General features: G+C 53.8%; 1 protein-coding gene across 7 annotated transcripts; it reads right to left on the reverse strand.

Moving 5' to 3' along the window:
- Nucleotides 1–732: 732 nt before the first annotated feature.
- Nucleotides 733–14,657, reverse strand: LOC132244190 (zinc finger protein 135-like). Of its 7 annotated transcripts, XM_059715240.1 has the most exons (9): nucleotides 12,795–12,917; nucleotides 9,496–9,791; nucleotides 8,836–9,046; nucleotides 8,481–8,653; nucleotides 7,880–8,006; nucleotides 6,113–6,229; nucleotides 5,028–5,204; nucleotides 4,090–4,370; nucleotides 733–3,942 (listed from the first exon to the last, which is right to left on the reverse strand). In XM_059715240.1, exons 2-9 carry the CDS (start codon nucleotides 9,667–9,669, stop codon nucleotides 2,344–2,346), a joined length of 2,859 nt encoding a protein of 952 aa, XP_059571223.1. In that variant the 5' UTR covers nucleotides 9,670–9,791; nucleotides 12,795–12,917; the 3' UTR covers nucleotides 733–2,343. The 7 variants fall into 7 exon arrangements, with proteins under 7 accessions (XP_059571223.1, XP_059571221.1, XP_059571222.1 ...); XM_059715238.1 differs by lacking the exon at nucleotides 12,795–12,917 and adding an exon at nucleotides 14,502–14,657 and having other exon boundaries at nucleotides 733–4,370; XM_059715239.1 differs by having other exon boundaries at nucleotides 733–4,370; nucleotides 6,113–6,184; nucleotides 12,795–12,924.
- Between the last annotated feature and the right edge of the window lie 5,119 nt (nucleotides 14,658–19,776).

A 19,776-nucleotide genomic window follows, 5' to 3' on the forward strand; every position in this document is an offset into this window, starting at 1 on the left:
TAGGGTCACACATGTTGGTGAAGTTGAGAGCAAGCTTGCCTGGCTAATAGTGCTCCAAAAATACAGGGAAAAGTTCTTGATGGTGGAGCAAGCAGATGAAGCAGAATATGTCAAGATGGTGGTAGAAGTAGGTTGCAGCACAACAGAAATCTTCAGTCCTTTTGGTTTTTCTGGCCATGGGATTCAGGTTTCCTTCCTGTGAAGTACTGTGTGGTTGCTGATGTATAATGTCATCCCCATGGTAAAAAAAAGACATGCATAGGCCTCTTGCTTTAGTAGCAAGTCCCACAGTGACGGCTGGATGGCGATGGGGCAGACATGTGTGATTACCAGAAGCCCCTGGTCACGGACCTTTCCCCAGTCACAGACCTGCACGTACGGAGCCAACGACTGGATGATGATTATTTGTACATTGAACTAAGACTGGTGTGCAAAGAGGCAGCTGCAATTATGACTGAGCAGGCATATTTCGGATCAGCTCAGCTCATTGTGTGTGCAGGGGACACTGGTCTCTGTTAGGGCTCTGTTCAGCCCGATGTACACAGACACCGCCAACATTGGGAGTACTCTACCCACTGGTAATGGTTCTGGGTGCTTCTTATCGCCTGAAGCCTTCAAAGACCCTTCTGTACTGAAGGAAAGTAAATAGCCAAACCCACCTTAGCCAGCTGAGCAAAAGGGGCAATAAAAGCTTGTCTCTCCCCTCTTCCCTCAGGAATTCAGAGCCAGGCACACCATAACAGATAGCTTTATTGATCGGAGAGGGAGAGAATGGAGGAGGGATATGGAACAAAGGAATTTCAAAAGAAAATGCCCTGAGCAAAACAATAAATTAAGCCTTTCAAATATGGGCACGGGGCTGCTTTTTAAAATGTGGATAAATTACGTAGTCCTATTCTACTGGCTAAATTCAAACTCTACTCATGGTAGAATCATCCAAAGAGGCTCTCTGAGGAGGTCCAATTCTTGTCTGGGTCCCAAAATAATTGCCACAGGAAGAGAGAGAGAAAACTTCCCTCCCTGCAGGATTTTTTTACAGCCTGGTTGCCTAGGTGACCAGGTTGCTCCAAACAGCCAGTGTTTAAAAACAGATTGTGGGGGAGGGGCTGGAATGGCCCAGTCCAGGGATACAGACAGAGCATTGGTGCATGTCCAGATAGGAGGAATTGGTGAAATGCTTTGAACACACAGGGAAATGACGTGGCTTCTCCCCTCTGTGGATGCGCTGGTGCTAGGCCAGGTGGGACGAAATACTGAAGGTCTTCTGACACTCAGGGAACAATGTGGTACCTCTCCTTTATGCATACGCTGGTGTGTGGCCAGGCTGAAGGATGGGTGAAGCTCTTTCAACACTCAGAGCTCTGGTATGACTTCTGACCTGTGTGAATATGCTTGTGGGTGGTCAGGGTATAGGACACAGTGAAGCTCTTCCCACACACAAAGCACAGTTGTGGCTTCTCCCCTGTATCCATACACTGGTGTGTGGCCAGGCTGAAGGACTGGGAGAAGCTCTTTCCATGCTCAGCACTTCTTCTCCAATTTGTAGATACACTAGTGCCAGGGCTGTAACAATTTTAAGTTAGCAATTTAAAATTTGCTATTATGAATTAAAAGCTTATGGTACTTTTGTATCTTGTTATTGTATTTTTATATAGCAAAACAAGTATTCTTTCTTTTTGTATTTTTTTTATGATACTTGGATGTATGGATGAATGAGAGTAAAGTGATTGGTAAGAGCAGAATTAAGCTATGTGTTAACAAACAAGTTACCAAATGGTGAGCTATGCTAAGAAGAGGCTGAAGAGATAAATTCAGAATCCAGTCTGAACCAGGTGAAGAATAAAGATAAACAAAAAAGATAAGACTGCAGACAAGGTCTGCAACATCTCACAGCTAAAGACGCTGGACACAGCCCACACCAGCGACAATGGAAGAATGTTGTAAAACAGTTATTGACAAGCAACACCTACGGACGATGATGCATGAGCCTAACCACTTGTCAGAACGGAAAAGTACTGAAAAGATTTTAGACAAAGAAGCTACAGAGTCAGGAAAGGCGGACCAGTCACCCAACACCAACTTGATAACCCCTATAAAGGAGAGAGACTTAGCAGCAAGAAGTGGGAGACACTCTGCAAAACTTCACTGGAACACAGGCGTGTCTGTATGCCCCGTTTCTAATCTCTCACACTCACTAGGCTGGCCACCTAAGTGTAGCAGTGAGCAACGGACTTTGGTAAGCATAACATCTCCAGGGTGAGTGTGAGTGTGTGTATGTGATGTCTATAATGTTTTTGTAGTTTTAATAGACACGGCATCTTGCCTTATCCCCCTCATTAGGTCTCACTTGTCAATTGAGCTAATTGGTAATTTGTGCAACAGGACAAATTGATGAAGCTGTTCCCAAACACAGAACACTGATGTGGCTACTCCCATGGGGATACGCTGGTGCTGGGCCAAATGTGAGGACTGGGTGAAGCTCTTCCCACACACAGAGCGCTGATGTGGCTTCTCCCCTGTGTGGATGCGTTGGTGACAAGTAAGTTTGGACGAACTGGTGAAGCTCTTCCCACACTCAGAGCACTGATATGGCTTTTCCCCAGTGTGGATGTGCTGGTGCCGGGCTAGGTGGGAGGTCCGGTTGAAGCTCTTCCCACACACAGAGCACTGATGTGGCTTCTCCCCAGTGTGGATGTGCTGGTGTTGTGCCAGAGTGGAGGGATGGATGAAGCTCTTCCCACACACAGAGCACTGATGTGGCTTCAACCCTGTGTGGATATGTTCGTGTTTTGCCAGACTGGACGGATGGGTGAAGCTCTTCCCACACACAGAGCACTGATGTGGCCTCTCCCCTGTGTGGATACGCTGGTGTTGTGCCAGAGTGGAGGTCCGGTTGAAGCTCTTCCCACACACAGAGCACTGATGTAGCTTGTCCCCTGTGTGGATATGTTCATGTTTTGCCAGACTGGAGGAATGGGTGAAGCTCTTCCCGCACACAGAGCACTGATGTGGCTTCTCCCCAGTGTGGATACGCTGGTGTTGTGCCAGACTGGAGGTATGGGTGAAGCTCTTCCCACACACAGAGCACTGATGTGGCTTCTCCCCGGTGTGGATATGTTGGTGTTTTGCCAGACTGGAGGAATGGGTGAAGCTCTTCCCACACACGAAGCACTGATGTGGCCTCTCCCCCGTGTGGATGCGCTGGTGTTCTGACAGATTGGAGGAACAGGTGAAGCTCTTCCCACACACAGAGCACCAATGTGGCTTCTCCCCTGTGTGGATACGCTGGTGGATGGCCAGGTTGGATGAACGAGTGAAGCTCTTCCCACACACAGAGCACTGATGTAGCTTCTCTCCTGTGTGGATACGTTGGTGATGGGCCAGACTGGAGGGATGGGTAAAGCTCTTCCCACACACAGAGCACCAATGTGGCTTCTCCCTTGTGTGGACATGTTGGTGCTGGGCCAGGTTGGATGAACGGTTGAAGCTCTTCCCACACACAGAGCACTGATGTAGCTTCTCTCCTGTGTGGATATATTGGTGTTGTGCTAGACTGGAGGGATAGGTGAAGCTCTTACCACACACAGAGCAGTGATATGGCTTCTCCCCAGTGTGGATGTGTTGGTGCTTGGCCAGGTAGGATGAAATGGTGAAGCTCTTCCCGCACACAGAGCACCGATGTGGTTTCTCTCCTGTGTGGATACGTTGGTGCTGGGCCAGGTAGGACGAATCCTTGAATCTCTTCCCACATTCAAGGCACTGATATGGCTTCTCCTTGGTATGGATGCGCTGATGTCGCATCAGATAGGAGGAACGACTGAAGCTCTTCCCACATTCAGAGCACTGGTATGGCTTCTCCCCGGTATAGATGCCCTGGTGCTCAGCCAGGCTGGAGGAGCAGGTGAAGTTCTTCCCACACTCACGGCACCCAGCTGGCAGAGCCTGGTTTGAGGGGCAGGAAAAGATTTTCTGGCACTCAAGCCCAGGAGCAAAGTGCACCCCTGCCCCGGTGGGACCGTCCTGTTTCCCTCTCAGTCCCTCCCCACTGGTTTGGTTTGGACACAGGGTTTCTTTCTGGTGGAACTTTACCTTATGGCTATTCAGCTCCACAAATCCTTCCCTGGGCCCAGGGCTCTCTCTGGACTCTCTACTTTCTCTACTCTCATGCCCAGGGGAAGATGGCACCTGTTTCACTGCTATGTTCTCCCTCAGCTTTTGGGGTCTCCCCTGGCTCTGGAGCCACTGGTCTTCCTCAGGTCTCAGGGACTCCATCTCACCCAAACCCCTGGGGGAAGTCCAGGGTGGCTCCAGGTTTGCAGGCCCTTCTTCCAGACTGTGCTTCTCAGCTCTGCACAGCAGCCAGGTGCCTCCTGCATGGGGAAGAGAAACTCCAGCTTATTCCCTGCCTTGCTCGCACAAGCCAAATACTGCTATTCCCTCTGCTGCGATGGGCCTGCGAGCATGACTGCACCTTGGCACTTAAGTCTTCTGAAGAGAACATGGTCTTCCTGCCAAACCACAAGGGAGGGAGGGAGGGGTATGTCTGTGTACCGGGCTAACGGTCCTTGCTCAGTGGAGGTCAGAGCCAGGTGCTTAGGGTTTCTGGCCCAGCTGTCAGCCCCATCCTCTCAGGCCCTGCTGGGAGAAACCCATGTGGGACATGTGTTAGGGCAGGACCTGAATGGCTTCCTCCTCTAAGGGGCACAAAAGACTAGAGGAAGACTCAGAAGGAAAGAAGTTTCTTTAAGGGCTGCTCTGTCCCACAACACTAACGGGTCCAGGGGGAGATGATGCCGAGCCCTCCACCTGCCTAGGCTGACATGCTTCACAAGCCCAAGTGCATTGTTGAGACTGCTCTCCAGTACTTGCCCATCATCTCTGGCAGTCCTGAAAGCAGTGTCTGGTACCAGGATGGACAGCCTCATGGTGAATTTCTAGGGCTCCCCAGAAGTCAGGGGTGTATGGGGAGAATGGCTTTACACTGGACCAGATGCGTCTCCAAGGTAGAAAAAGCCCATATGGCTCACCCCTCTTGCCTCCAAAACCTGCTCTGGGAGAGGAGGACTTAGAGCTGGGGGTCTCTTTCCTGAAAGGAACAGGGCTGTGCCTTCTTCCTGCTTCCAGGGAAAGGTGTGGAGATTGGACCAGGTCTATGTGGCTTTCCTCTGCTGATGGGGCCCAGGTGGCCTGCACGTCACCAGAATCTGCCCGGGGACAAAGATCTGGGCATGAACCTGCACGTGCACTCCCTGCTGAGTCCCGAGCTCTGTGACACTCATGGCCCAGAGACAAAGCACAAAGACACGAGCTGTGGGGGATCCACTTCCCCCCATAACATGGAAGCTTGTGAATCCCACCACCCCATGGAGCCATTTAATGCAGCCTCAGATCAGGAGTCAACGCTTCCTCGGTCCCAGCTGGACCTCACCAGGAGACACCAGGGAAAGTCCCACGCCTCTCTCTTGTCCTTGAATATTGGCTACACAAAGCTTCGACCCACCACGTAGATTTCCACGGGGAACTACAAATCCATCATGCCGTGGGAGAGGGTGCTGTAGAGGTATGGCTACCTTGCGCTGAGGAATCTAATCTTACACTGCTAAATATAATTGGAAATTTAAGACTATGACAGGGGTGTCAACCTTTTTCAATGTGGGACCAAATCATGAACTTTTTATCACCCAGTGGGCCGGTGAGACATATTCAAAGACCTCACAGGAAGCGGTATCACATCACCCCCCTGAAATGAAAGTACAGTGTTTACTTTAATTTCCCATCGCAGCACCTCGGGCCTCAGAAAATGGCTTGAAGGGCCGCGTGACAGCCCCGCAGGCCAGATGTTGGACAAGCCTGGACTACGGTATCCCAGGCCTGTACTTGGATGTCCCCTAGCAGTTGTAGTTATGGGGAGAAGGGAAAGACTGCTCGTCTCCACACCTTGGAGTTTCAGTGCGTGGGAACAACACCTCCCGGGACACATGACTGCATAAAGTGTTCAAGGTCAGAAACCAGGAAGGGCAGAGCCGGGCAGGTCTGCGGTTCCAGGCCCCGTCACTGTGGGCATGGAGCATGTCTGAGATGGGACTTGGGAGAGGGGGCAGCCACAACTCACCTGGCAGCAGGTCCTCCGACTTTGAGATGTCCACACAGTCCTCATCATCACAGACCCAGAGCTCCTCCTGTCCTAGCACAATGCGGCGGATTAAGTCAGGTCTGGGACCTCGATGCCCTGTTCGGGGCAGTAGTTAAAAAGCATTCATGACTGGGTAGCGGATGCATATAAGTGACTGGCATTTGGGGAATGGATTCAATGAACTCAAGGATTCTCCTGAGGCCTTGAAGGACAAGGGAGGGAGGACATTTAGGATGCAAGAGATGATGGCCCTTGTCACCCAGGTGCTGGGGGCACGGTCATAGGAAACATAGTACTGTACCCACCACTTGGAGGTATAAAACAGGTATGAGACGACAGGGATGGGGGTGGAGACGCAGTGACGTGTGATGTGCCAAAGAGCAGAAAGATGAAGCTTTCAGTATTTACAAGGCACCAAAGTAAAGAGATGGTGGACACACTGGTGGCTGGATAACATCTATCTTCTCAGTGTCATTCCAGGCAAAGGAATGGAAGTGAGTTTCTTCTCTGGGAAGATTTAAAGTGAGACCTGGCAGCAGTGAACAGAATCCAGGACATATATTTGACCAGGAGATATCTGGGAGAGAGGGTCATTCCCAACAGGACAGAGGAATGGATGGTTTTATGAGAACTAGCGGCAATGAAAGCAATCATCCCATCCAATGGGAGGATCATCCCAGAAGGGGAGATGAGCACAGAAGTGGGGAAAACCTGCCGGGTTTGAAACAAAGGTCTCAGGAGTCCTGGATACAGACAAGAGAAGGCAGAAGGAGACACCTTTTGCAGCACGTGAAAGCCCATGATACAGGAAGGGTTGATATGGTCTTTGCAGAGCAAAAAGCCTTGGAGCCCTTCCCTAAGAAAGTCTATCAGGGGAACTGGAGGGAAAAGAAAGCACTAGAAAAGCAAAGTGACCTGGTACAAGGTAAGTCCCTCAGCCCTGCCCACAAGCCAGAGACCCTTTGGAAATGGCAACCAGCTTTTACCAGTCCTGCACCAAGCCCTCTTTTCATCACCGTGATGAGCATCTGACACGCAGAAGGATGTCGGGAGGAGGAAATGACAACTTCTGTGAATGGCAGAGCAAATTGGGAGCAGGTCCCCAAGTACACACAGCTAAGCCAGAGCCTGTGGAGATGAAGACTATGGGAGGAACATGGGCAGAAGCTTCCAGGAATCCGGAGACAGAAGTACCCGGATTCCATCACCTGTGCACAGGTCACTAGCAACGGCATCAAGGAACTGCTCATCTCAGGAGTGTTGGCAGCAGGGGCTAATACGACTTCCATTACCCTCTGCTGGGTCATAACCAAAGGAGGTGAAAGCAGTTTTAGACAGCACTGATTGAGCACGCTCAGACTGTTAGATTCGTGGGACAGGACACGCTAGGCAGGACAGGGAAGAAATCAGAACCACTCCCTGAGGAACAGCTGGCAGTGAATTTTTCTGCCCAGCAAATTGGAGATGACCTGAGAGCACGGAGAAGGGAAAGGGAGATCCCTTTGCCAAGACACAGCTGGAAGTACCAGGGGTTACAAGACTCAGGTGGAGGAGGCCAGATCAAATGAAGCAGGAGACGTTGGTGCTAAACATGAGGGACGCATTATCACTCAAGTAGCTGGGGGGAGGACATGGATTTCAACCCCTGGGCAGAAGTTCACGAGGACAAGAGTGGTGAGAAGCCGGGAGAAGACAGTAAGGGTCAGCGCTGACACGGCTGGAGGGAGAAGCAGGAAACAGCGTTACCCAGGGAAACGAGGGCTCGCCAGTTCCTCAGCATCTGGTCCCGGTACAGCCCCTTCTGTGCGTCTTCCAGCAGCTCCCACTCCTCCCGTGTGAAATACACAGCCACGTCCTCAAAGGCCTCCAGGAGCTGCAGGCACAAGCGTTACCCCATCAGTGTCTCTTGGTCCAGCTGCCTCCAGCCCCCGCCGCCCTCTCCACAATCCCTCTGCGCCACACCTCTCTGCAGGCTGGGCCATGACACACAGGGGTGCAAAATACCCCCTTGTGCACTGACAGGGGATGTGGGTGAAGCCATGGGCGTAGGGGTCCACGTGTCTGCCCTGACCCAGCCTATCCCGTTCTATGTGCTCAACCCTTCGAGGCAGCACCTTTTAGAGCCAGGGACTCCATGACTGTGGCCTGGCCTTCCCATGCCAGAACCCCTGACTCTCGGCACTGAAGGCAAGCTCTGGCAAATGCCGGCTTTGTGTGGCTGCAGCCCCTGTCACCAGAGGCTTGTTGCTCCTTAGCTCTCTCCAAACGATTGACTACACCCCTGGCTTCTCCCTAGCACAGCCCCAGCTGCACTCCTACCTCCAGCTGGAGCTGGTGCCCTGCTCACCTCTGTGCTCTCTGCCTGCTTTGCCAGCCTCCCCTGCCCCTGCTGCAGTTGGCTCGCTTCAAGGGTCAGGGAGCCCCTCTCCCCCAGCCTCCCCGAGGTAGTCCTTGGCAGCTCCAGGTTTGCATCCCCTTCTTGAGGAGGCTGCTGATGAGCTCTGCTCACGGTTCCTGCACCTGTGGGTGGGGAAGACAATGCACAGGTCAGGCCTGGTGCTGCCTGCAGGGGAAAGCCCTGCTGTTCTCCCGGACTGGCCTGTGACTGTGGCAGCCAGAGGCTTTGACCTGTGGAAGAGGCAGAAGATGGACAACCACTGTAGCACTCAAACCCATGCCCCAGCCTGCACCTGGCCCCTCACCTGACTCTGGGCCTGGCATCAGCTCCTCTCTGGGGCCACAAGGTAGCTGGTCCCAAGGCCCTGGGCTGTCCCACTGTGCTGCCTCCTCCAGAGGCACATCCGTAGTTTGGGCCCAGGCCTGCTCCAACCAGGGATCACCAGGCTGCTGCAGCGCCCCACAGGGATGCATCCTGTCTGAGGCCACCTCCTTGACCTTCACGCTCACCGTGACCTGGGGACAAGAGGAACGTGTCACCAGGGAACTGGGACTGGGAGAGATGGGTTGGCAGGAGACATCCCCCAGGCACACGGAGATGAGGTTGGCAGCATCCACGATCAGGACGAAAGGCTCACACATGGAGTTTCTCATCCTCCACCTGCCCCAGCCAAAACCCCTCAACCAGGGTCACTGCCTTGTCCCAGGTTTTCACCCTGCGCCCCGACACCCAGCTCCACATCTCCTGGGACAGCATGGCCAGGACCAACTCCAACACCACCAGCTCCACTGTCTGGTCCTGGCTGCAGTGCTGGCAGAGCTCCCACAGGCCCTCAGCCTCCTGGTAGCACAGCCCTGGATGTGCTGGCACCAGGTCTCTGGCACGGGGAGCTCATGCCCCGGTGCCAGCAGTGGGGTCTGTAAGGGTCACGCAAGCACAGATGGGGCTGCACAATTTGCTTCACCTCCTGCCCCCGCATCTCCTGGTGCTGAACCGGCTCCTCCTTGAGCCCCTGCTCAACTTCCTGTGGGGCCGACCATCTCAGGGATAGGCACCTGATCCCAGCGTGGGCCACACAAGGGATTTGTCCTGCCCAGTCCGCTCCTGTCTGGGGACCTCCTGGGAGCTGCTCCTCCATCGTCACCCCCGGCTGCTCCAGGGCTGCGCAGGGAAGGTCCGCGGGTGGCAGGGGCTCCAGCGCCGCCTCTGTTTCCTCTGCCAGGAGAGGCCTCACTCTCGGCAGTATCTAGTCTCCATGGACTACAGGAAAGGAAGCAGAATGGCTCAGACCAGGTGATAGAAGACCCAGGACTGACCCTGCCCCAGCCCCAGCCCATCCCCCACTCCCTGACTGTCCCAGCTCCCTGCAGCCCCCGCACAGGCAGCAGGAACAGGGCTGGCTCCAGGAGCCCCCCACAGCTCCTACCCCAGTCCTTGTGCACCTGCCTGCAGCCCAGGCAATGTGCAGCCCACACCCCCATCTCCTCCAGGGGCCCAGGTCCTCTCCCCCTTCCTGGGGGTGCCCCTTACGCCAAACCTGGAACCCCTGCCTCCCCAGCCTGGCGGTGCCCCTCACTCCTGACCCGCAGCCCCCACCTCATTCTGGACCCACCTGACGGGTCTCCCTCCTCCCACCTCGGTCCCCAGCACCTGGGCAACCACTGCTCTGCCTCTGCTACCACCCCACCCTGCCCCAAGAAACAGGTTTGACCACTAGAAACCTGATCCCTCCCCCCCACACCTTTGTTCAAGGTCATTTGCATCATGATGGAGCTCAGAGACACCTCCCACATGAGAAGTGCCTGCCCAGGAGAGCATCCATCCAGTCACTGCTCTGGGAAACATGAAACACCGGCACCAGAAGAAACGTGACCACATCCTGCCCCCACCAAACACTTCAGACAGGTTTCATAAACATTTGGGTTGGAAGGGACCCCGGAGGACCATCGAGTCCAGCCCCTTTGAACATGCAAATGGTTCCACCATTAAATATATGTGTATATATGCATACAAGAAAAACACCCCAAGAATTGTAATAATATGTGCACTGTTACTGCATGGCAGCATTGTAAATGTGAAATATGAATAATATTTTACTGCAAGGAATTTTTCTTGGCAGGTTTGAGTGTTTTCTTTTGCAGACACCGTCGTGTAAAATTCAATCCAGCAGCAACAGTGACTGTCAGCATTCTCGTTATATGTACATTTCTTATTGAGAGTCATCAAGCAAAGTCTAGCCTCCTGGAGCACCTGAACAGCGCCTCCACTACTTCACAGTCAGTCACATCTACACCTGAGTGAACATGATCACACCTCAGTTAAGGTTTTTAGCTAACAAGAGTCTGCAGGGCACCCAGATAGAAAAGAGAGATTAAGGCCATGGGTGGATGTAGGATTTAGAAAACAGGGGTGCAGAGGGGCTCATGCCTCATCGTATAGAAAACACCATATATTTTTCTACAGTTAAAGGGAAACTAGATGCTGTGGTAATATACCAGGAGCCTGGCACTATGCTATTCACTTGTACATCAAACCAGAAGCAGATGTAATCAGTGGAATGTGCCCTGGATTATACATAATCCTACCAACAATTTAATAGATGTTTATACACACACGGAGAGAGAGAGAGGTTTTAAAAAAAACCCATAAGAAACTAGGCAAAAAAGAGAAGGAAAGAGAGAGAAAGAGAGAGAGACACCTAAAGAACAGCAGAAAAGACAGGGAGAGAGTCCCAAGGAACAGCAGGAACTCCCGGGAGCAAGGTGATCCCAAACAAGAGCAGGAAAGAGATAGAGGTGCCCCAAGGATCAAGAGGAAATAATGAGAAAGACACAGAGACAGAGAGAGAATCAGAGCAAGTCCCAAGGCAGATCTGGAAAAAGAGAGAGAGTGCCCCAAGGATCAGCAGGAGAGAGAGAAAGACCGACCCAATGCACAGCAGAAAAGAGAGAGTCCCAAATTGTAGCAGGAAAAAGAGAGAGTCCCTGTGGCGGGCCAGTAGGGGGCGCTCCGACGTTGAGCCACCAACCTCACTGCGCCGGACCACCTCCCAGGCTCCGGGTGCCTCCCTGGAGGCGCCTCACGTCTGGCCGACCCCTTCCCTGGAGCACCCCCGCTAGCCTGGGGGTAACGCTGCCACTACCCAGAGTCTGGACTGATCTTGGACCTGCACCTCTGGGAAACACAGGCCTAGCAGTCCTTGAGGGACCTGACCCACTGCAAGAACCTGGGGTGCTTCCCCGACTCCGACGCACAAGCAGCGGTCTCCCTTAGTCAGCCAAACCAAGGGGACCCCAAGGCATAATCTAGACCCTCTCCCAATAAGCCTCCCACGCTAGGTATAAAGGAGAACTTTACTGATTACAAGGACTAGGTTTGGAGTAGGGGACAGGGGACAGCAGGGACAGGCAATTATTTTGGGCAGAGGGCCGCTTACTGGGTTTTGGCAAGCCATCACGGGCCATATAACAGGCAGCCCAGGGCAGATAAATATTAATTTTCTGAATTTTTTAGGGGCCCTGCGGGCCGGATAGAACGGCCTGGCAGGCCACATCTGGCCCCCGGGCCGCATTTTGCCCACCCCTGGGGTACAGCAATATCAGAGAAATCCCTTAGAGCAAACATTGGCATGGTAGCCGTTGATCGGGCATCCGAGCTACTGCAAGCTATATATCTAGTTAGATCTCAGGTAGCTTACTCACGAGTATCATCCAGAGGCAGGTGGAGATTGGGTCCGGAGGCAGGCAGCTCCTTGACCATGAGTTTCAAGAGAGCGCGAGTTTCAGCTGGTCCAGCTACTATCTGTGAGTTCTCATCATGGCTGCTGCCCTGCCTCCTGGGCAGTCCTTAACTTGTATAGACCTCACAACCTCATTTACCTGGGCCAATGGAGGCCAGCAGCTGCTGGCTGCCAGCCAACCAGTTTGAAATGCCTCACTGGTTGCCGGGTAGACTGGCAGGGCCTGTACCCCCTCCCAGTCAGGATGGCATTGCTTAGAACAACTGGGAGTTTAGGCCCCCCGGCGGCGCGGGGTGGGGGCGGGGAACAGGACCAAGGCCACGCGGCGCTGCGGTGGCAGCCGGACTGACACGAGCCCCGGTCACCCGCGGGAAAGGCACCCGCGCAGCGCGGACACGAGCACTCGAGGCAGGTTTCCAGGGGTGCGGACCCAGCGCCCCGCTCCTGCCCCGCCGCCCCCGCCCCGAGCAGGGACACAAGCAGGGGCCGGGCCGGGCCGGGCGTGCGGGGCCGCACCGACTCACCCGGAGCTCCAGGCGGGCGCAGAGGAGGCTGCAGCCCCGGGCGGGGCGGGGCGGAGAGGGACCCCCGGCGGCCCCGCTCCGCGGGCGGGAGAAATAAGGCGGGGCGGGGAGAGCCGCGGGCGGAGCCGGAGAAGCGCGGGCGGGCGCTGGACACCGCCCCCAGGAGCCGGCCCCGCCCGGCCGGGCCGCCGCCGCGCCCCTCGCCCCTGCGAGCCGCGGGGCCCCGGGCACACACGCGTGTGCACACGCGCAGCCACGTGAGCGCACTCGGCCACGCGCACATGCGCTCATACCCACCCACGCATGCCCCAGCACGTGCACACACACGGACATGCACACAGAAGCACAAACAGCCATGTGCGCACAGCACACGTGCAATGCACGCAGCACACCTACACACGCATGCACACATGCAGAAATGTGCACTTGCAAACGTGCAAACACCCACATGCCATACATGCACAGAAACACAGAGGCACACTCACTCAGACATGCCCAAACGTGTGCACAAACGTGCATACATGCACAGACATGCATGAACACACATGAAGACGTGCATAGACACACCTGCTCCCGGACTCACCCACATGCAGATACACTCAAACATGAACATGTCCACACACACACATATGCATATGTGCACACAGGCGTGTGTGCATGTATACACATGTGCATGCACACACATTTACACACATGCAAACACACACCAACACACGCATATGCCCACACACATACCAACACATACATGGGCACATGCACACATTGGTGCATGCATACACACATGTGCAGGCACACACGCTCACGCATGCACACACATGCACGTGCAAACACAAATGAGCACCCACAAGCAGGTGCATCCACACACACAGACATGCCCCACACAGTGAGGCATGTCTGCACATACATGCACACACAACTGCACATGCACCCATGAATACCCACACAGGTGCACCCACACACAGACACATTCACACACACGTGTGCACACATGCACACAAGCATGTATGTGCAGTTATGCACAAACATGCACACATTATTTACACACGCATCCACTGCACACATGCTCACACACACGCATGCACAGAGGCATACGTACCTGCACGCAGACACACATGCATGCACACAAAATGCACACCCTCCCACACCCATGTGCCCACACACACACAAACACACCCACATAAGCACATACTGTGGCGGGCCAGTAGGGGGAGCTCCTGCATTGATCTTCCCACCTCACCAGGCCCATCCTCCTGTCAGACTCCACGTGTCCCCCCAGGGGCGCCTAAGCCCTGGCAGACCCCCCCGACGAGCCCCACCGCAGAGTCTGGGGGTAACGTGTGCTGCCACCACCCCGAGAGGGGACCTTCTAGGTCCTGTGTCCTCAGGGAAACACAGGCCTAGTAGTCCTACGGGCACTTGACCCAATGCAAGAACTTGGGGCACTTCCCCAAATCGGGGGCCAAAAAGGATAGTCTCCCTTAGTCCGCAGACCCAAGGGGCCTCCTGGGCATAATTAAACCCACCCCTCAATAAGTCTCCTACGCCAGTCACAAAGGAGAACGGTATTGGTTACAGAGGGTAGGGGTAGAAGAGGGTAAGAGGTGGAGCGCTATCAAGGGATTACCACTGAGCAAAGCAGTCTGGCTGAGGTCGCCATTTAATACGCAAATGCATCACTGGGAGCTGACTAGCTCTAGAAACACTTACAAGTATCGTGCAGAAGATGGTAGAGATCTGGCTCAGAGATTTCCAGAGAGAGCGTTTCGGTTGGATCAGACTCTCTCCCTGTGTCCTGGTGTTTGGGCCATGCTGGAAAAATGGCTTCTCCCTTCTTCTTGGACCAGGCCCCTGTATAGCCTTTCTGACCTCAGCAGCCCAGGCCAAGAGAAGCCAGCGGTGTTGGCAACTCGCCAACCGATTAAAAAAGCATCACTGGGTACCTGGGCAGAGGAGCAGGGGCTTTTCCCTCCCCCACTCAGGTGACCAGAGGGCCCACACCCTCGGCACCAGGCTTTTGTCACGTAGGCAGAGGGAGCAGGTTTCCCCCCTCCCGCAGGAATGTATCCAGCTCAGGTTACCCCAAGAGATACGGTAGAGCTATGTGTCCACTGCTGGGCCCATCCTAATCAAAACTGTCACATAGCAGACTTCTTGGGGGAGAAGCAAAGGTGGCTTTCTGCCACACATACACACACACACATGCGCAAGCACACGGGGTCATGCATGCAAACAGGCACGTGGGCACTTGCCCATGTGCACACATGCCCATGCATGTGCACACATACATGCACATGCACCCATACATGCATACATGCACACCTACCCACCCACCAGCATGCGCCCGTACCAGCACACGCACCTGCAAGTCTACACACGTGCGCATGTGCACACATGCTCACACATACGTGTGTGCACCTGCATGTACACACAAATGGGCATGCACACACATGTGCTCATGCACACAGGCAGACATGCATGGCGCACACATAGGCATACGCATATGCCTATGTGTGCTATACACATATGCACATATATACACATGTATACATGCCCACACATATGTATGCATATATATTCATTCCCACATGTATACATACACAGACAGAGATATATCTGCATATACACACATGCACAACTGCATACACAGGACCCAGGTGCCCAGGACTTGCACCCCCCACTCCTCCAGGATCCACCTGGGGGACTGCTCGGTTTCCTGCTGTGGGAGCCCTTGGCTAGTGGGGAGCCCCAGGCCCAGTAGGTAGGGGAGCTGCAGACAAAAGGAAACCTCCACCGGGTGCAGCCCCAACGCGAGTCACTGACAGCTGCCCCTCGGCCACTGGGACCCCGCCATGAGCACCAGGCGCCAGGCCACAGAGCTCGGAGGATCCTTGGGACACGCAGGGCTCCTTGCACCACAGGCCTCGGCCTGCCAAGAGGAGGGAGGCACGGACATAGAACCCAGGTGTTCTGGTCTCACATACACACACACCCCCCCCTACGCATGGCCCGACACCTAGATACGCACACTTATGTGCATAGATTCCCACCCCCACGTCCTATGTTAGCACATGTTACATATACACACACCACAGCTGACTCCCCCTTGGCATGCGACCGTCCCGTGCTCTTTAAACTTGGCAAGTATAAACAGCCCACCCCAAACACACTCTTTTATATGGACCCCACAAGCTGCCCCCCACCTTGATCCCATGGCTCCCTCCCATGATACCTCCTGGCTCCCCTTTTTTGCCCCCTGCCTGGCGACCATCTATGCAGCCCAGCTGGGGCTGGGAGGGGGTCACCAGGTGCCTGCACCAGCCACTCCCAACACTCCCCTGCTGGGAGCTGCCAGCCTGGGGAAGACACAGCCAATACCTGCCCCCCCCCCCCCCGCCCACACACCTGAGTGCTTCACTGCCCAGCCCAGAGCAGTGCCAGGCAGGCCAGGGCCTCACTGACTTCTACCCCTGCCCCATCTACTGCTCTGCTTTCTGCTCCCATAACCTCACAGCTGGTTGTCCCTGGCCCCTATGACTGCAGTGGCCAGGCCCCACCTCGCCCAAGTTTCCAGACAGAGGCTTGCTAATGTGTGAAGCGACAGCAGTTTCCAGCCTCCCATCCATGGAGCCAGCTTCCAGCCACCACAGCAGCTTTCCCTTTGCGCTCAGCTGGAGACAGGCTGCTCCCACATACTGGGGTTGCGTGTACATGTGTGTTCATGTGTCTGTCCTGGAGGCACATGTGTGCATGTGTTTGTCAGTCCATCTCAGACACCTGGGTACCATGTATGTGTGCATCATGGGTTCTGTGTGCAAGTTGTGTGCATGGACCCCTGTGCAGTGTGTGTGCGCACATGCACACATGTCCCCCAGGCACCTGGGTTGTGTGTGTGTGTGTCCATCTGTCCCAGATGCCTGGGGTGCACGTGCACGTGTGAGTCCATGCTGGACGCTTGTGTTCTGTGCACGTGCAGTCTCACACACCTGAGTTGTGTGCACACGTGCATGCATGTGTCTGTCTCAGATGCCTGGGTCATGTACACATGTTCAAGTTTCAGACACCTGCTGTGCGTGTGCATCCTGACCACTGCTCCCCTGCTGCTACCCAATCTCCAGCTTCCGCAGGGACTCCCAGCTTCTGTCCCCTAGATGGGATGCCCAACCCAGCCCCTCCAAGAATTGCACCTTCTAGGCTCCTCACAGACATTACATTTAAGGCACAATTAATCACACCTTAAGCAGTAACTCATCCCCAGCACCATAAAAGAAGTACTAAGTCGTGAAGTTGTTACTCAAAATAAGTGCAATAGATGTAGCTGGCTCCCGTTGCGCCATAAATAGAGTATGTGGCCAGCACCCATCTGCCAACTGGCGTTTCCAGGCTCAGGAGTACACCAGAGCCCTCCCTCACATCCCCGGAGAGAGACACCAATAGCCATGTTACTCTGCAGTGCGGCAGAAGAGCAGGCCAAGGTGCACCTTCTGGGTCCCTGGCAGGCATTACACTTATAGCACTGCTTTTTTCTTTCAAGCAGATGTTGCACTGTCTTCACCCCTTGAGAGCGGCTGGGTTTTCCCTTCCTCAAACGTGGCGCTCCACACAAGATGTCCCACACCAGAAGCAGCTGCATCTTGACTGGGGTTCTGGTATAACACAACCTTCCTCTGCCTCCAAAATGTGCCCCGCATCCCAGAAGCAGCCGCATCCACACAGAAGCCTGGTGGGAAACAGTCCATGACACGGCCTGGCTGCTGCACAGAAACTTTATTCAAGTCACTCCAGTCTTCACAGGGGAGAAATATTGTCCCCCCGCCCATGTCCAGTCACTTCTGATCTTCCCAGGGAGGGGTTCCAGGTCTCAGGGGATGAAAAGCTGGGCTCTGGGGCCCAGCCATTGTCGGGGGGGGCGGGGGTCTTTGTGTGGCTGATATCTGGGGTCCCCTTCAGGATGGGCTGGGGCTCAAAGTGAAAGGAGACGGCTGCGGTGAGGCGGGAGCAGGCTGGGGGGCCCAATGGGCAAGGCACAGGGGACTGGGGGGGCCGTGAGCTCAGGGCACTGCCCAGGAGTCTAAGCAAATCATCGCAGCTGGTGGCACCCCACGTCGAAAACGTGGAATTCTCAGCTCCTACGACGACCGGAGCAGAAGCGGTGCAGCAAACATTGCATCTAACGGAGCAAGTACTACAGCAGCAACAACACGAAACGCTCACTAGTTAGCTTTGGAGGAAAGCTGGATACAACAAGTGTGGACCCAGAGAAATTCAGTGGAGTTGAAAGCACCAAAAATGACCATACAAGATGGTCCTGAAGCTTTTTTAGAGAGTTTTGAAAGAGCTGCTCTTTCAGCAGGATTGGATAAAGTGGTGCAGTTGGGGGTCCTCTTGATAGGCTGAGCTCAAGCCGCCTATAGGGCTATGATACGGGACGATGTGTTGGATTAGGATCAAGTAAAATGGGAACCTCTTGTATTGTTTAGATATAAATCCAGAAATGTAAAGGCAGTCCTTCAGGGCAAAGAAAAGGGAAGAGAAGGCCCCGAGAACTTTGCTGAAGAGACTGGCAGATTTAATGACAAAACGGTTGAAACCCATTGAAAGTTCAAAGGCCAAAGTTTGTTTCCAAATTCTGCTCAAGCAGTTTTTGCTAGATCTAGATGAGGATATTCAATGATGGGTCTGATATACCATCTGCCAAAATCCTCAGCTGAGGCCTTACAACTGGCGGTGAACTTTGCCAGTGCACATGGAGAAGGCTTGAGGAGAGGAATATAAAAGGGACCCCTTGTCCCAAACCACAAGAGAATGCAAAAGCAGGAGGCAAAGAGACTCGAGAATGCCAAAGATCTGCCAGCAGTTCAAACGTTTGTTTCCGGTGTGGGAGAACAGGGTATATGTCCAGGGATTGTACTAATGTGGCATATCCCGCACCCCAGCTGCAGGGGCTGCAGTTTGAGAGTGCTGGAGCTAAGACAGGATGAAAAGAATTGGACATCATTGAACCATGGGCTGTAGCCTTGGGAGAATAGGGGAAGATGATCCCGTGCAGAAACCCACCAGCATGGCCGAGGTGGAGGGAAGGAGGCTTAGAGCTATAGGCACCGGTTGTGCTCAAACCTTCATACAAGCTAGACTGGCACCAACCCTATACATGTGTAGGGCAACCCCACTTAAGATGACTTGTATGCATGGCCAGGTGACTCGCTATCCCTGGAGCATCTGCCATGTGACTCTCTTAAATGTCTTGAAGGAAATGCCAGTAGAACTTGCTAGAGATTTACCGTATCCCATGATGCTATGAGCCATGATTGGAAAGAGATCTAATATGTATTAGACACTGTCAGGGCCAGAAAAAAAGCTGAGATGGGCCTAATTGGGGAAGAAGAGGACACAGACACTCTAGAGGGGTTTCATTTGGACAGTTTATCTAGCAGCCTACACTTTTGGGAGGCTCAGGGAGACAGATGAGATTTTTATGCAATAATTGAGACCGAGCTGGCTAAACGTGAAGACAAGGTAACTGAACCCAAACTTTCTAAATGTTTGCACAGGTACAAGATTAGAAGGGGTTTATTATATAGGGTTAAGACAGGTACACAAGGACAAGAGGTATCCCAGCTGTTGATACCTTACCCATGCAGAATCCCCTTGCTAAGGTTGGTGCAGGAGAGTCCTTGGGGAGGGCCTTTGGGCCGGAGACAAACTGAAGCTCAACTGGCAAAATGCTGGTTTTGGCCCAAAATGTATGAACAGATTGAAAATTTTTGCCAAGCCTGCCCTGATTGCCAACATGCAAGCCTGAGGAAACCACGTAGTCCCCTTTGCACTCTCCTGTGACTGATGTCCCTTTTTCCCAAATTGCCTTGAATGTAGTGGGCCCTTTCCCAAAAAGTTTGTCTGGGTACCAATTCCTGCTGGTTATAATAGATTATGCCACCCATTTTCCCCAACAGTTCCCATGTGGTTGCTCACAGGTCCTCGTGTA

This window comes from Alligator mississippiensis, chromosome 11, assembly GCF_030867095.1.
Source record: "Alligator mississippiensis isolate rAllMis1 chromosome 11, rAllMis1, whole genome shotgun sequence".
In the NCBI taxonomy this organism is placed as follows: Eukaryota; Metazoa; Chordata; order Crocodylia; family Alligatoridae; genus Alligator; species Alligator mississippiensis.

Bases quoted from the DNA above. Each gene is read 5' to 3' on its own strand.
- LOC132244190 (XM_059715238.1), bottom strand. From the start codon at position 9,669: ATGGAGGAGCAGCTCCCAGGAGGTCCCCAGACAGGAGCGGACTGGGCA. The intron at 9,047-9,495 runs GTGAAGCAAATT...TCTTGTCCCCAG, and splicing joins AGGAGATGCGGGGGCAGGAG to GTCACGGTGAGCGTGAAGGT. The intron at 5,205-6,112 runs GTGAGTTGTGGC...GTCCCCGGGCAG, and splicing joins GTCGGAGGACCTGCTGCCAG to ATTCTGGTGACGTGCAGGCC.